The sequence below is a fragment of the Pelecanus crispus genome, chromosome 11 (assembly GCF_030463565.1).
Source record: "Pelecanus crispus isolate bPelCri1 chromosome 11, bPelCri1.pri, whole genome shotgun sequence".
In the NCBI taxonomy this organism is placed as follows: Eukaryota; Metazoa; Chordata; class Aves; order Pelecaniformes; family Pelecanidae; genus Pelecanus; species Pelecanus crispus.
In genome coordinates this window covers 37,775,942-37,793,612 of record NC_134653.1, presented here as the reverse complement: position 1 = coordinate 37,793,612, position 17,671 = coordinate 37,775,942, and the positions used below count along the sequence as shown (strand labels likewise).

The 17,671-nt window shown below is 47.2% G+C and overlaps 1 protein-coding gene across 1 annotated transcript in view; it reads right to left on the bottom strand.

The window, feature by feature from the left end:
* FBRSL1 (fibrosin like 1) overlaps positions 1-17,671 on the bottom strand; it is a 560,052-nt gene that overhangs the window by 7,805 nt on the left and 534,576 nt on the right. The window contains exons 10-16 of the mRNA XM_075718432.1: positions 13,189-13,676; positions 10,935-10,985; positions 9,898-9,993; positions 6,414-6,485; positions 5,802-5,840; positions 4,854-4,925; positions 3,383-3,515 (exon numbers count right to left, since the gene is read on the bottom strand). Of these exons, the coding sequence (XP_075574547.1) occupies positions 3,383-3,515; positions 4,854-4,925; positions 5,802-5,840; positions 6,414-6,485; positions 9,898-9,993; positions 10,935-10,985; positions 13,189-13,676 (951 nt within the window). The remainder of the gene's footprint in view (positions 1-3,382; positions 3,516-4,853; positions 4,926-5,801; positions 5,841-6,413; positions 6,486-9,897; positions 9,994-10,934; positions 10,986-13,188; positions 13,677-17,671) is intronic.

The window sequence follows — 17,671 nt, the reverse complement described above, 5'->3', positions numbered from 1 at the left end:
GCAGCGTGAAAAGCACTGGTGCTACCTGCCACTGGGACGCACGGCTTCTGGAGGAAGATTAACTCCCCTGCGTCCTGCACATGACAGTATGCTTGGGCAATCTCACGGGCCTGGCTTTCACCCCCTAAGATGAGTACAGATGATTTTCAGGATGCACCTGGAATCAGCTTTGGATATTTATGTTTCAGATGCGTGCGACAAAATGTTTCTGCGGCCCCAGTATTACAGTGGCAAAAGCAGCCCTCTCCCACTGTTCAGGCTGCGAACGTCCTTACGGTGCCTCCTCCCTGCCGGTACTTCCACTACTGCAGACAAAGCAGAATTAGCAACTATCATAACTTCCAGCTGCTGCCTGGATGCAAAGAGTCCCTTGCAGAAAGCAAGACCTGCCATACCTGTGCATTAACTGTCTCATTTTGTTAGAAACTAGTCATTCCACGCAATGACAGAAGCAGCACTTTCCCGAGGACATGTTAAGTCATGTGCAAAACAGACCAACACCTAAACAAAGCTCTTCAGTGCTTGTCCCCTGTATTTTGTTGGTAAAAAGTTAACCTCCCTTAATACTGGGAAAAGTAACGGGTCAACTCCAGCAAACAGCAGCAGCCACACTGGGCACGAACATGGGCTACTCACTAACAGCTCGCTCACGCAGTCACTGCTTTCTCAAGTGGTAACTTTCTATTACAGAAAAGAGGATTATGACGCTTCTCCTCCCAGCTGGCACTCCAGCTCTCCTGTCACCTTCACCACAAAGCCTTCTGCCTCGTCTGTGGCCCATAGGAATTATTCCCACCAGTGGCAGACCTGCTCTGGTAAGTTCCTGCCCCTCATCTCCAAGCCACATCAAATGCACGTTTCCACCGTGTACCATCAGTGCTGATAACACTACGGCAGGTCACAGCAAAAGTGGGGGGAATGGAGGGAAGAGATCAATATGCCCAGGAGAAGCTGCATCCCGAGCAAAGACCACACAGTGTTTTACGGAGGTGCTGGTCAGTCCCTGACCTGGTCTTCCTCGCTGACAGAGCCCAATACCAGATGGTTGTAAAACACACTCCTGTGTCCAGAACATGAGCAGACTATAAAACCAGAGGGAGACAGCGCTGCGTGTCCCTCACCAGCTTGGGCACCACAAACCTAAGCAGCCAGAAAATGAGTTGAGGAAACTTAAGAGGGACCACGGCAACGAGACCTGGAGTTATCTATAAACATTCTGACTGCTCCAATGCTTCAAGACGGATGGAGACTGTCATCTCTCTAATCCTTTAAGATTTCAGAAGGTGTATAATGGATGGGAGATTTCTTCAAAGGAGACGGCTTACAAACTCAACTACATGGGCTGATAATAAAAAATCCTCCGGAGAAAGCCAGGAGCGGCATTGCAGGCTGTCAGGTAGTTATTAAATATAGCGTCTGCCAGGCAGCCGAACATCCGTCCTGAAGACAGGTGGCCCTAAGATAACTTATGTCTCCCACAGTAACTAGGCAATGCAGCAGAACCAATGATTCACGTCAACTGCACGCTTGTTCGATAAGGTGAAAAGAATGCCTCGGATATTGCAGAGTAAAAGATTTATTCATCTATATATTACTGCTGCAATGTTTGTTCACTTTGATAGCACTCTTTACCTAGATTTACCGTGTGATGGCTCTTGTGATTAATATACTCATGGACAAGTTGCTGTAAGGTTGTTTATCTGTAGTGAAAGTTTTCTATTAATTTGCCTTCTTTAATGTTTCTATTCCATACCTTTCCCCTCTTGCTCTTACGAATGGAAAAGCAAACCACGCTTGCATCGTTAAGAGAAAAAGCTCAAGATACCAAGTGGCCTGCTGCTTTTCTGCCCGTTAGGGTAAACTCTGCCCCATGTAGCCTTCAGCAGCGAAACCATACATGAAACAAGATTCTTGTAATGACAACACGGGACAGAGGAGGATGGCGATAAGGAAACAGCTGCCGTAGGAAAAGAGTCAGGTTTGTAAATAAGCTGTGCTTTTGCATCCAAGCAGGTGCAATAAGTATCTTGGCCCCGTACTATCGAAGTTCCTTTACAGAGACCAAAAATCAGGGTAGCATCCTACAATGTACAGCTAGTATCAGCACTGATCCTACATGGCAGAAACGTGCATTTGATGTTTAACAATTTCCATCCACAGGTAAGGGTGGAAAGACAGACTGAACCACTGGTGGAGTACCTGAAGGCTATCCGACATCTGCATTTGAAATGCAACTCTCACGGAGGTTTCAGCTTGATCCTCACCTGTCGCTTTTCTGTCAGGTTGGGGACAGAATTCAAAACATTTCTAACCTCCTTCATTTCAACAGGGTTGAACCAAGGCTGAATATGAACAAGTCTGCACTGAGTTAGAATGAGCACGCAATATTGCATCATAAAACTGAAGTTAGGAAAGAAATTTACATTATTTGCCAATTAATTGCATACACCAAGAGCTAAGTTACATCTCATCAATTGATACAGCTCACTCAGAAGGCAGACTTCAGCATCTCAAACACAGAAAGAAAATCTGAAGAAGTCTAGGGGGAAAGTTAAGCCTGGGAACAGAACAAAACCAACATTTGGTAGGCGGACATCCACATGAATCCACAGCGACCTCCAAAACCAGAACGCCAAAGTTGCAGTCTCCCATGGTCAGAGCCATCGAGAAGAGCGCAGTGAAGCTTACTGCACTTCGGTAATTGCATTAATTGTAATTACTTCTCCACAGATTAGAAAGCAATTGATTAATGTAAACTGTATTTAAGTAATTTTTTTTTAAATTCAATATGCCATTTTAAGCCTTAGCGATTGCTGGACTTTGTAACACATAAGGGGATTTTATATTTAAAACGCAAACACTTCACAAATACACCTTCTGTGATATTTTCAATGCTGTTATTGAAGTTTTCCTTTTACAAAACCCCCTTGTTTTCAGAAAACAAACAGAAACTTGGTGAGTGGAGGAGCTGAGAAGAACAACGTGGCAAATATAAAAGCAAGAAAAGAGACTGGGGCCACTTCCAATCCTCTGCAATGGAAACAGTTTCAAGTGTTTTGTCAAAATCGCTTTTAAAAATCACTCCATAGCCTATTAATCAGGCACATAAGAACCAGCTGCACAGACACGAATGTGAGAGCCAACTGCTGCAGCTCCGTGACGCGCAGAGCATCCCGCACTGGCGGCGGCAGAGCCCAGCCCAGCAGCTCTGAGCGCCCCGGTCGCCGCAGTCGCCGGTGCCTCCACACCCCTCTGTACCAACCTTGCCTGCTTCAGTTTTTGAGGCGCACGTAGCTGCGGGGACACACGTTACATATACCGACTGTTTGGGTTTTTTTTTTCTTTTTTTTTTTCCCCCCAACAAATGACAATCTTGCCTTACCTGTGGTAGAAAACAGAGGCCTGGCAAGATCCTGTGGATAATGGAAGCCTGGAAACACTCCAGGGGCGGGAGGTCTGCTGAACAGGTCAAGTTTACCACCTATCTCTAGCTTGTGGGGATCCAGCTGCATTTGCTGTCAAACGATATAAAAACAATCTCGTTATACACTTCCTTTTTTATGGGAGAAAAAGAGGGAGATCAGGCTCGCTCCTGCTTAGCCCTGCCAGGGAGAGTTAGCGAGAGTGACAGCAGCGTCTCCGGTCACGTACCGCAGCCATGCTCTGACAGCATCTCTAAGGCCATTTTGCTCCGCAGCCTCTCGGCTGCCTGCCTCATCCCCATGAACAGGGTCCGAAGCGAGCCCTCAGCCCCTCAGCACACACAGTGGAGCATGCAACATGATACACCGAGCACGCCGCACCCCAGGATCAGCCGCCGCTCTCAGCCTGACAAAAAATACTCTGCAGGCGGAAAGCTGCCGACTGAAGTCTTGAGAGCTGGGCGACAGACTCGTCTGTTTTGCTTCTCCAGTTTGGAAAGAGAGAGATGGTCCTAGACTGTGCCCCTCCTGCAGCTAGTATAGCTCAGTATGCAGACGGGGGGCGAAGGATACAGAGAACTATGAGGCTCCTCCAGAGGCTATTTTCACCCTTCCCCTATAGAAGTGAGCGCGGTCAGAACTGCACCTAAGTCATTTAAGTCATGTAAGTCTCAATAGCTTAAAGATTATATACATGTATTTTAAAAAAAAGGACATGCACCACCTGTAGAGGCACTAATTACAGTGCACCTACCTAAACACTGAATAGTCTCCATTAATGGGACAAAAAAACTACAGCAGGAGCTATGAAAAAATAGAACGCTATGGAAGCCCTGTTACCAGCTATTCTGCCTGCCGGAGGGATCTTCGAGCCTGCAACAGCACCCCAGCGTACCTACGTCTTGCTACCTCTTGAATTTTAAATGCCCCCCCTCTGCCCATCATCACGGCCGTGCAGAAAGCCCAACAACCTCGAACACAGTAACTATCAATGTACTCGCCTGCTCTACGTTTTCTAATAAGTTCTTCACCGTATCGGTCATTTTATTACGAATGGGATAATGCTCTGTGTTCCACAGGAGGTAGTAGTACAGAAGGGAAGTGACATTAAACACGTACGCTTTGTAAAAAAGCAGAATAATTTCTGTAAAAAATTCTGGGGCAAAATTACCCTCCTCCCCCCTTTCTTCTCCTCTTTCTGGCTGTGCACTTAGTATCTCTGGCTCATTTTGCTACCCTTCAGTTGAACTCCTTTGCCCCCAGATAAACTTTACAGTTGCTACGATAAATGTTAAAAGATTGAAAGTGTTAGTTAATCAATACAGGCAAGCTTGAGAATCGCCAACAGTAACTGCTTCCTGCTCGTTACTCACTAAAGCGTAATCTGTAAGCCAAAGGACTTGGCTTTGTTCCAGGAACTGTCTGAATTACCTTTATCTTTTGCTGGTGATGGTAGATCTGCCAGGCGATCTGTACATGAACCGCACACCACTTCCCGGGTTTCTGCAATGGAAAGCACAAGAATTTAGATTAATTTATACGTTAGCAATCTACATCAGATAGAACGTTTCATTTCCCTTACTGTCAAACAGGCAGCTAAGCAATGAGAAAGGCTGATTACTGAAATGGCACAATAGGTGATCAACATCTTTTTCTGCACTGCAGCAGATGATGTTTAAATTAAGAAGGAAACAAACAGGAAGAATGTGGGATGTGGGATATCTTCCTCATATCATGGAGGATCTTCCTCATATCCTACTCGCACTCCCCGCTTCGTAAACCAAAATACATGGCAGCAAAGAACAGCATGCCATGCTTGAGAGAAAGCAGCTAATAGTTAACAGTTCTGTTTCTGAAAAGAGCCCTGTCCATTCATCCCTGCTGCACGGCGGGCTAAGGCACGCGTGGTTATTGTGGCTACTTGCATTTGGGGAGGAAGAGGGTACGGACGAACAATCACCAGGGATGAGCAGCGCCACAGCTGAACGAGTTACTGTTTTTCAGCTGAGCTGCGGTACTCACTGTAGCGTGTTTTTGTGGAACATCAGAAGCACAAATAATAAAAGACGTTGACCTAAGCCACCATGAATCCGATCGCTGGTGAATGCCTGTCCGTGCTCACAGTCATTTATTTCTGTGTCCCTTATTTCATACTGTGAACTATTAACGCACATAAATGGATGCGAAAGAAGGTTGGGATTCAACCTAAACGTTATTAATCAGAAGCAGCTAAGAGCTAACTATGACATTTTCCTTTAAGTAAAGGATGAGTGTGAAATTTTCTGCTGGACATGTTAAATTTCAAAAACCGATCCACAATATTTGAAGCGCGTGTTTCTATGTGTGCGTGTATATATGTATATAAAATCCCCCACAAACCTTACTTACTCTTACTGGAGGCCTATAAGGGTCTGACACCTATGGAAAAAGCAGAAATAAAACAATGAGTCTTTCTAAAACTAGCCAATATACAGAAAGGTGGGGAACTTCCTTCCTCTGAACAAGTAAAAGCATTTAGAAAGCAATGTTCCAGAGAAGTCCCCTGTGGCACGGGAAACCTAAAAGGCTTAAAGAAGGCTTAAAACTTCTCTTTCATTCCTTGCACCAAACTCAGCAGAATTTTATGATAAACAAAGCAGCTTCATGCCAGCAACTGAACAGTTTAGTGCTTTTCTGAACCTTATTAATCGTTCTCAAATGGAGCGCATAAAACTACTCTCCAAGCAATGCTTAGGGGAAAGACCTTGAAGGGGTTTCCTGCCCCGTTTCCCTCTGACTTTGTTTAAAGAAGTCAATACGTCCCTTTGTATTCACGACTGGTGGAGGCTACTGTTGTCTCACCAGAAAAAGAAACTTCTGTCCTGACTGCACCTTCCGAGTCTAGAAGGCAAATTTGCCCACCAGCTGCTCTTTTTTTTTTTTTTATGAGCAATCACTGTGTTTACTGTAAATCCAGATAAGCTGAAAGGAAGGTTATATATTGTTGCCTACCCCTGGAGTCTTCTGCAGCAGCGTATGGTGGACTGTGCCTGGTCTACCTGCTACATCAATAGGGTTTGAAGTCTGAAAGACAAGAATAGAGCATGAATAATACTGTGTCATACCAGCGGTACATTTAACATCTCTATCTGATGTTAACGGCATTAATTAGTCCATGTTTGTACTGTGCTTTGAACACGCATATTGCTACATTAGTGCTAAATGTTATCTCTTACTGACAGCCAACAGCATTTACCCACCATGTCATCTATTATTATTTAGCAGCAGTAATAGTATTACAGCAGCACCCCTAAGCCCCGCTGAAATCACAACCCCGTTGTGTTATGCGGTATGCGAGTGGATGGGAAGAGACAGTCCCTGCCCCCCAAGCTTATTCTTTCGACAAAACAGGCAGGCAGTAGGAGAGAGAATGAGAGAGGCGGACCGACTCCCGACTCCCTCCGTGTTTCAGGCAGCAACCAGTATAGCAGTCAGGAACAGAACAACTCAAGCACCCTAGTCCCATATTCCACCGGCTGGACCACGGCCCCTCTCCGTCTGGGGCTAGATAACGCCACGGCTAGAATGGCAACAGCCCATCTATTTGCTTCGACAAGGCAAAATGAGAAACCTTAGAAGGTGCTTGTGGGTCTTTTATAGCTTTGCATTGTTTATCCCATCATTTTGCAGCAAGAATTAAACACCTCATCGAATGAATCCCTGTTCCTCCTCCTCCTCCGGATCCCACCTGTTGCCCTGTCCGAGACGATCCCCAAGAACTCGTTCGTCTTCTCACTCTGGCATTCATCCATCTCCCACTCCCAGAGCAACTGCACCTGGTGCCTCCGCACAGCTGAGTGCAGAGGGGTTACACCTCATTCCCCAAGAGATTGTTTCACTCGCATTTTAGGTCAAATTACAGTAGATTTCAAGCAGTCGAACTGCACGAGGAATGAGCAGAATCAAGGGTGTGGGAGGAAAGATAGGTTTTAATTTGTCTAAGGCTACGTAACTTCCAGACTCATTAAAAAGAGAATTCTCGTGTGTGTGTAGGTAAGTGAACGAACTCCCCGGGCAGATCGGTGCTCTCAGGGCCTGTCTGACAGCTGAGGTATATATAAGGTGGCAAATAAGTTACAGCTATCATACAGGCAAGAGCTTTAAGATCACAACATGTTAATAGCATGGTGTCATCCTGTCCCTTTGTCGCCTGGAGAAAGATGTGAATGCTTCCTCCAGCAAAGTAAACTGAATACTTCTGACCTTTTCAAGTTCTTAGCTTGTGAGAAACGGCCTTCGGGAAACTCACTGAGAAGTTTACCGTCAGCCTGGATTTATGTGCGGTGGATTTACACGCACAGCTGTAGGCAACTGACACGGGAAGGGGAAAAACAAAACCAAGACCTCTGCTTTGGAAAGCAAGAAGTGCAGGATTCAGTGTGCCAAAACCAAATCATCGGGTCTGCAGCGATTATGAAGGCTTTAGTCAAACAGCTTGGGAGGGAGAGAGCATGGAAAAACGATGCAGTAATGACAACTGGAGTGGCTTCGCCCAGCAGTTCAGCTCTGTCTCCTCTAGGAAACTGCAAAATAATGTGCCAAAGCGGCAGATCCATTTTTCAACCTATCCCTCTTTTTTTCAGATGTTAGCCTGCATGTAAATACAGCACCGTCCAGAGATCAAGTGATGTTGGTGATTAACCATGGCACCAGAGTGTGACCTTGCGTCGCTTAAACTCAAGCTAGCAAACGTTCTCTGTATCTATCATTAAAATGAATTAAAAGCTAGTTATAATACAGCACTAAGAACTGTTTAAAAATGTAAAGGGTCTGTGCTCACTTTTTCTTTCTCGCGTTGTAACCGCGTCTCTTTGGTCTAATGGTATTTTACAGTGAGATGGTATCTATAAAGCTCCGTAATGAAGACGGAAACCTGAAGAGCATGCTATCGGTGTATCAGAAGCTCCTCAGTAACAGTAGCCGTACGGCAAAACTGAACCCTATCTTCACATCAGCAGCATTTTGCCAATTCCACCTTATTTGCGCAGCTCCTTTTCTTGGAAAGTCACGTTCGCGCCCTGACAGCTTGGGGTCTGTAGGGATGCCCTGGCATCCCTTGCGAGAACAGCAACAGCTAACACTGGCGGGCAAACTCCACAAGGCACGGCTGTGTTCTGGCCCTGTCGCTCCCTCTGCTCAGACGCAACCGCTCCTCTTCTGCGCCTGCAGCCACTACAGACAGAACTCTGGCTGGAAAAAGCCGTTTCGGAGACTTCGCTGTTTGTAATGTACCCAGAAAATAAAATAACGTAAGCGATTCGATGGGCACTGAGGAAATACTCCAGCTTCCATTAAAGAAATTAAGTTAAGTGGGAAGGTTGTAAGAGGCCTTATTTGCAGCAGCTGCTAATTACTGACTTCCACCGACGCCGGCGAGACTGCCGAGGGAAGCGCAGCCCACAGCCCTGCTCGGTATGGTTATGGGAACGACCTTCCAAACGCAAAGAGAAACGGGCTGGCTACAGTGCTGCTCCTTCAAGTCTTCTAACCCAGCAGCAGAGCTCTATGGAAATGCTATTCAAGGTCAGAAATCTCCAAAGTCACAGTACGTAAGGAGGCTAAACACGTCACCTTACAAATGGAGCAAATGCTCCATTTTCAAACAAACGCTACGTGGATATATCGCATCTTGTTTGGGGGGATTTAACAGTTTCTGTACCTTTAAAAAGAGTTAATAAGAACAAGAAGTCTGGGAGGAAAAAAAAAAAGCAGCGCACACCACAGAATTCGTCAAAAACGGTGGTTATCATGGCAACGTTTCCAAATGCCAATCAGTGCTAGTTGTAATGATACGTTACAGCTGCAGTGCACCTTTCAAACACACCATCTCAAAGAAGCTTGCAGGCATTAATCAACCCTTATAAAACCCACTGCAAGATAACTTTATAGATGAGGAAGCTGAGGAAGAGAAGATTTAAGCGACTTGCCCAAGGTCAGACAGTGTTGGAGCTGGGAATAAAAATTCAGCTCCTTCAAACTGCTCTACCCATTTACAGCAGTCTCTCCCTATTGTTCCCACACTTGCACAGTCAATTCCTCATCTTTTTCCTGGGAATAAACACAGTTTATCTTTTGCAATCTCAGACCGTTAAAGTTATAAAATGATTTGCGACTCATCGGTCTCTTATTAGCTGTAAATATTTCAATCAAGTAATGCGTTTGACTGTACGCTTCTCCTCCAGTTTCAGTTGACCTCCCAAGTGAACCGCTATATCCTTTTTCCAAGGAACGATCTCTAGTGCCAAGAGAAAATTTCTGCTAAAGTGTTGGCTGCTTTGTGCAGAGGATGCTCACAGATCTGCGGGGTGATCGCTTCCAACCCTGCGCTGCACGTCTGCTAGTTAATTCGTGTGCTGCTAAATCACCAGAGACGCGACTCTGAATACAGTTTCTCTCCCAGCAAAAGAACAAAGCCTTCATAAGAAGAAGTTTGTACCTTCGGTTGAAATGCTCCCTGAAGTGACCCAAAGGGACCTGAATGTGGAAGCATGGGTGGCATTCCAGGCATTGCTGGAGGATAGGTTGGAAAGAACTACAAAAGAAAGAGAGATGCTTATGTCACAGGACAACTTGAACAATAATGGAGGTAGGTGCCAAGCCTGGCACATATAAAAATAGTACTGTGCTGAACGAGTGCCACAGTGAAAATACACACTAAATTTGCTTTCAAAATTTTTAAGAGCAAAGCCAAAACGTGGAAAATGCGCTCATCCGCCAAATTTTCTAGATAGTGCTGAACAAGTGTGCCTTTAAAATTTGAGGACTATTGCAGGAAGCACAGAGCATTCACCATTCTTAGAGGAATCGGAATAATTTGGGTTTTATGTTCACTTTTGGTTAACTTTGCATTGTTCTGCAGTAGCAAACAAATTGATCCTGTTTTGAAACGTGACCTGCTTTAATTTTCAAAGCAAAAAAGAACCACAAGATGCTGCATTGCACACTAACCACAGGCAACATGCACACCACCTTGTAGTTGTGTAGCTTGGGTTAAGTTTTGCTTAGGCCTCTCCTGAGCACATACAGCAGTTTTACAAGTCCCAAAACGTGTCGGTTTTGTGCTTTGGAGCAGCGGGGAGCACCAGGAAGAAACCACCAGTCTGACTTACTCCTGTGACCTGAGCAAAATCTTGTGAAAGAGCCATGCACTCCGGGCTGCTGCACTGTGAGAAGCACCAGCTGCAAAGATTCTGCAATGACCACTGATACAGCAATTTCTGCGCATTCCCTGCCAACCCAGGCACAGCAATATAGAGCCGCAGCAGCAAAAATGCAGTAGACAAAGATTTAAAAAAAAAAAAAAAAAAAAAAAGCCCAAAGAAAATTTTGTACCTTAAAAAAATTTAAATATCAAGACGGAAAAAGAGCTTTAGGAATGAATGAATCAAAACACCATTGATCAATTGAAAACAAGCAAAAGAAGTGCAAGCAGAACCATTAACAAAGACACCACCTAGAAAGGTAAGCACTCACGTTGGAATGTCGAAAGTAAGGGTTGTCTAATTTGGGAGCGTACTTGTCAAACTGGAAAGAAAAGAGAAAAAAAAAGGAAACGGGTGAGTTTGGTTTCGGCAGTAGCGGACTCATCAGGATTTCAACACAGACAAATAATCACGGCCCGTTTGCACAGCATTTGACAGAGCAGAACTGCCTGGTCACTCCGCACTCGCTCGCCAGGGAGCTGCCCGATTTCCCAAGGCTAACGCAGACGGAAAGGCGCTCGCCCCCGGCGTGCGCTGGGCGCTGCCGAGCCCCGCTGCAGAACCCGGTCTGCCGGCACCACGTGGAGAGCGCCCTTCGTGGAGAGCGCCCTTCGCTACGCAGAGCGCGGCCCCGGTACCTGCAGCGCAGCGAAACGCGGGGACGTTCGGCTCCAGGTCTGGATCTGGGACCTGCCCCTGGAGCACTGCGCTAGATCACAGGCTAGAAGGTCGGGAACGTTCTCCATTAGACCCCAGCATCTACAGCGGGGCAACCAATACCAATTCCCTAAGTGCCAAAATCGTTTGGAAAAGGGCTTAACTGCTTTAGGTGCGCAAACCTCTCTATATTCCCCCTCCCCTGCAAAAAAGAGCGTGCCCCAGAGAGGAGGCAATTGTTAACCTTTTCCGTTCCAGCATGGGGTTTTAACACCTCCATGCGTGCAGTCTGCGCCCGGTATTTATTTTTACGACCATTTGTCCTGTACCAGCTTGGAAGCAAAACCAAAGCATATATACATTGCATTTTTGAACCGTATGTACATTCCGCTGGGGAGGAGGGAGCGGGGAAGGCAGCAGGGAAGGGAGCTGTAGGACCCCATGAAAAGCTGCGTATTTGGCAAGTCAGCTGCTGTTTCACACTCCTCTATGTGCAGGAGAGTAGATTTGTAATTTCATTAATTACAGTTATTACTGGAGCCATGTCCCCTCCAGTGTAAATGCCATAAATTACCAAACTCATGCAGCTGTAAATTTCAACACTCTTCTCTGGTGTTGGGATTAGCAGACCTGATCTAGTGGAATATAAGAAGATGTGAGTGAAATATAACAAAGGAGCCTTGCAAGCTGGTTTTGCTATGAAGGCTGACATCAACGGGCACGGGTGGGAGGGGAGGGAGCTGTTCGCAGGATCGGATATCAGGATTCTTAAATAACACAGGAGGTTCCTGAGAAAAGTTTCAAGATTGTTTTACACAGACCAGGAAAAGAAGAGAAGGTGTTTACACATGAGTACATTGAGCAAACACCTGGGGCTGGATTTTGGGTGGATGATATTACTTTTAATTGTCTCGCTGCTAAGCAGATTACAACCCAAGAATGTCATCGGGCAGTCAGCAGCGGGAAAGGAAAGCAAGAAACATTATGTTCCTTCAGTTCTTGGTAGTTCTTCCCAAATGCTGCTTTTGCTGTTACTCCCGGCTTTTGCTAGCTTTAGCAGAAGAGGGTTGTTTCTAGTTTTGGACACAGCGTGAAACTGAGAGGGGGGTGGAAAAAGCTGGATCTTGTTCTTTCAATCTCACAAAGTAATTGCCAGAAATGGGGAGAGCGTGCGTTTTAAAGTACTGACAAAATCCATTTGTAGCAGATCTCTAACAATTTTGCAGCAGCTGCAGCAGAGTGCCATTGTGTTACAAGCGAATTCAATGGCAAAACGCTAACGCTTATCGTGCGGCCGGGAGGATCGCTCCCACAAGAAGAACCAGCCGCACGCAAATTAGTGCTTGTTGATGGAATCGAATAATAAATGCCAAAATCGATCTAGATTAGGGAATTAGGAGGAAGAGGGACAAAACTGGTATCAGATGAGATGCTGCGCTACGGTGAGAGCTCCGGGCAGGCAAGGACGGTCTGCCCGCAGCGAGCAGTTGCGGGGACTGCGCTCGGCACCGGAGGCCACCGATCTTGCGGTGTCCTGGTCGGCGTGTTTCGGTGTGTCATGGCACCGGGCTCTGGGAAAGGGGGGACGGAAATACACAGCAGGACACAGGAAAAGGGAAGCTAAAGGGACTCTGGACTTGTCTCACGGGCGCGGTATCTGCTCGTGGGTAGCAGCGTGGGGGACCTGGAGGCTCGGTGCGGGGGCTCTGGAGGGAAAGGGAGTCCCTTCGGGAGCGCCGGGCCTGTCTCTCCAGGCCTCCAGGTCGGAAGGGCAGGGACAGCACGCCTGGCTGAAATGAAGAGGGCTGGGTTCTGTTTGACAAGAGCGGGTTAGGCTTTTTGACCAGAGATGCTCTACTTATCCTCACATTTTGGGCTGGGGTACGCACCATGGGAGGTGCAGAGGGCGGCATGAGCGGCGTCTGGGGCAAGCTGGATGGAAAAGGAGTGAATGTGTGCTGGTGGGTGTGTTGGTGCTGATGCGTGTGTTGGTGCTGGTGAAACTCCGCTCTCAGCAGCGGCACCGGGCCAAGTGAGGCAGCGGCCCGGTCCGAACTCTGAACCAAAAACCGGTTGTTCAGCTCTTGCCTGAGCAGTTCGTGATCTAGAGGAGAGAGAGAGAGAAAAAAAAAAGACACAGAGGCCCGTGGGCCTGTGAGTACCACAAAGACGGAGGAGAAAGAGTCAATATTCACCTGGCATTCCCTGTTTCTGCAGGTCATGCTGTGGTGGTTTTCTACGTGAGGACTCATTGGTGGAGGTAAGAGAGATGCCTGTGACAAAGTACCAATCAGAATCCCCGAATGAGGCTGGCAATACATGATTGGTTGGTTGAATGATATCAACAGGCTGGTATCTAAAGACAAGAGAGAACACCATGAGTCATCACAGCAGAAAACATCATCGGGGGCGTCAGCAAGCATCCGCCCCCGTCCCCCGCCCGCCCCCGCTACCCCCGCGCACCTCCGACGGGCCACTCCTCCTCCTCCTCCCCGGCGCCTGACGGCCGCGGCGCCGAGGCGTCTCCGGCAACGCGCCGCGGAGCTCTGGTCTCGCGGCGCGGCGGCCCGCCCGTCCCGCGCCAGCAAGATGCTGGGGAGCGCCCTCGAGGACGAGGGCTCGCTTTCAAACGAGCAATACTGACCTGTTTCCTTGGCAGGTTTGAAATGCAGAAGCGTACACGTACGCCGAGGACGGACGGTGGGCCTAACGCATGCGTTAAACTCTAACACGTATGTACTTAAGAGGTAAAATTTTGACAAGATCTACAATGCAATGAGATAACCGTGGATTTGGGCGGCTGGAAACTACCTGCTCGGACGGCCATTTCTCAACAGATCCCTGTGCCATCCTCCCCCTCCTCAGCCCCAGGACACGCACACGGTGACCAGGAACACCTATCCTACAAATCGAGGCCTTCTTTGCAGTGTTTTTTGAGACCTTAAACACTAAGCAGTCCTTTCCTCAACTTCGAACAGGCTAAAATTGTCATTTTTTGTCCTTGCCTCCAGGCTTTTCTCCTGTGAGAAAATATGGAGGAGGAACCAGTGGGAAGAGGAGAAACATTGAACTGGCTCAGGATCTCATGAAGGTGGCAACGACTGCAGAAACAAAATGTTCCACCGTACGACTTGTGGCCTCTTCTCAGCATCTTCCTCTGGAAGAACAACTTGCACTGACTTCGAATGTGGTTGACGGCAGCGGAAGATACCAGCGCTTCAGAAATTACGTGACTGAATAAGGACAAATGTTCACATCCCCCAAATGTCTGCTGGTATCAATTAAATCCATCCGTGATTTTGCCGAGGAACTTCAAACAGGAATCAGCACCCAACGTGTCAGGTTTTTTCTAAGCTGAGAGCAACCTGTGCCCCCAGCTGTGGATGACACGCACCCAGGCCCGACTGACCTACTTGCCTCTGAATTTACACGAATCCGCTTCTTTCAGTGTAACACCCCTTTTTACCTACAGCACTGATTACAAAGGGGCAAAAGAATACATGCGCTTTAAAGGGTTTTTTCATGTTCTGCGGGCATTGCTTTTACTTAAATTTTCTAGAGTAACATTAGAAATGTCTAAATCAATCACTTTCTGAAGTGACATGGTTAAGACCTTTAAAAACAGGCACTCTGATGGGGAATTTCAAGGTCTCTACTACCACTTAGAAGCCTACATCCAACTGGAAGTCACTTTTGAAAGCAAATTTTGGGTGCCTAAGTCATCTGCTTTTCAGTAATAAATGTACTGCTAAGAGCAGGTACTGTGTACTGCTACATTCTTTATAATAATTAATACAAAAGCAGAAAGTACGTATACTTGTGATACTGAAGCCTAAGGCACTGGAGCAGAAGAGTCTATAATGGGTTCTCCCTGGAGCAAGCAAACAAGGAAAAAAAAAAAAAACTAGGCTGAAAGCACTTAGGTCCAAAACCTAACCTCTTTAGAGAATATGAGTAAGATTTCATATGTGTGTGTGTGTGTGTTTACGCATTTAAATCTGGCATGACTTAAAGAAACCGAATCCTTCTGTTAGCATCAAGATAATCCACTTTTCTGGAGGGAGAGATAAAAGCGAGTTGGCAGTTGTAAGTGCTCTGATATCCAATTTCTTTAAGAGACTTGAAGTCAGACTGATAGATTTGCAGCTGGCTCCAGCCCATAGCCCTGTACCACAACTTTGGCTTTTGTCAGGAAAAGAAAAGGCCCGGAAATGTTTGGAGAAGCAGTGGGGCATGGGGCACTCGGAGGAGCGGCTGGTTCACAGTAAGGATGGGACCGCCGAGTAATAGCCCAGCTCTGCGAGGGGCTCTGGGCAGTGTTAGGATCAGAACCAAGTCCTCGTGCCTGCCAGTGACGCCTCGTCCCACGGGTCTGGGCACGTGATAACACAACCAGGCGCGGAGTAGCCCTCTGAACGCCCAAACGCTACTGCTCTGTGTGCCCACACGAGGTGGGCACGGCAGAAAAAGGGCGATGCTGCTAATGTTGCGAGGTTCCCTCACGTTCGGAAGAGGAGACGCGAAGAGCGCTGTCCCCTCTGTGCATCCTACATCAGGGCCAGCCTCGGTGCCCTTGAGTAGAGGGCAGCAGCCCACACAAGGGTTGCTCCTAAGTTACTTGCATAAGCTTTGGGTTTCAAAGGGAAGAAATGCCACCAGAAGCGCATTCTTGTTATTCAGAGCCCTGGATTTGTACCGTCAGCGAACGCAGGAGCTCTGAGCTCTGCTTCTCGGCAACAGCGACAAGTGTGCCAAAGTAAATGTAAAGGAAGAGCGCGTCTTCCTCCAGAGTGGGGGGAGAAAAAGATGACAAAAAGGAGACTTCAAGGAGCCATACCCTCTCTGAGGGCTTCTCTAAGCTGGGGCTTTTACCGAGAGCACACGTGCACTCGAGCGGCACAGCAAGGACTGCGCTGCTGGCAGCAGTTTGATCCCAGCTCTTCAGGGCTGCTCAGCAGTGGTGTTTGCTTTTAAGAAACTTTTATGTGAATGACAACAGAAGCTCCTGGCTCTGCAGTGCTCTGTATTGATTTTATGATGTGCCAGTTTGCAGGCATTTCATATAATGCAGACAAGAGGCATTTCACTGTCTACAGGGTTAGACGCCCAGACCTTTCCCTCCACTAACTTAGGCTTCTCCTGCTTAAATTGCAGGAGAAATCCTTTTAGTAGGAGCAAGACTGTTACCGTTTCCTGGCAAGCTGCTGAATGTGAATAGGTCACTTGATCTTGCACCTCCTGAAGTTAATGGTGAAAACATACTTGCTTTCAGTGACTGCAATATCATGCTTTTAGTGAGCGCATTGCTATTTCCTTCTGCAGTACTTTCAAAGTCTCCATCACAGTAGTCCTTTGCCTTAAACAGGGGAAGCAATGAATAGGTCTCCCACAGCGCTGCCAACATCTTCCCAGCCATGTGGTTGAAATTCTAGATGGTGCCAGGGCCTGTGAAAGCCGGCAGCTTTGGCCTATGTGGTCCTGCTCCTGGCTAGGAACCCACCGCACTTTTGTCTGTCATCGTTCTGAGAGCTCGCTTTGGACCAACTCACATTTTTCTTTCATTTAAAGAAGCAGTTATAAATAGCAGGACATTATTTAGCTCCTGGAAGAAAAGAAGGGGGTGTGAGGCCATCAGATTTTTCCGCAGCAAATCTGCCCTCTCCTTATTCCTTTAACTGGCCTCATAGGAAACAGAGGGCGCGTTTTTTGCAAAATACTTGTCCCATTTAATCCCTGCTGAGTTAGTTGTGGCGTCAAATGCCAGATCAAAAGGAGGCCCCAGCAAGTGAAAGTTGCAGGGAAGTCTCCAGCTGCCAGGGTCTCTTCCAGGGACAGCTGTAGGCTAATGGACAAGCTATAAACAGGACGTTTAGGGCAGAAGTGACAATAGAATGGGGGCCAGGGTGAACAAAGGGAACTTTTTAAAAGGACGCAAAGATAGCGGGAGCTGAGCAGCAGAGCTTGTCAGCTGGGCTGTCTCTGCCTCAGACAGAAAGGCCAAGGAGCCACGGGCACACAGAGAGCTCGGGCTGCCGCGGGCAGAGGATCCTGCTCCGCCGGAAGGCTGCGCCGCTTGTCGAAGGATCAGAGCCAGGGGTAGGAGTTCAGTTAGAACAACTTTCTGGGATGATTAGAAACACTTTTTTCAAGTCAGTTCTAACAGCAGCAGCTTTCATTAGAGTGGGGAGAAAGAAGGGGAGAATGGCAAACCGTACATCAGTCCTTCGTTAATCTAAAAAAAAGTCTGATGACTGTGGAACGCCACACTGGACACTCACGCCCTGAAAAGGAGATTTTTTTGGGAAAAATTTGTTTCAAAGACTCCTTATAGGAAGCTACAGTGCTGCCTCT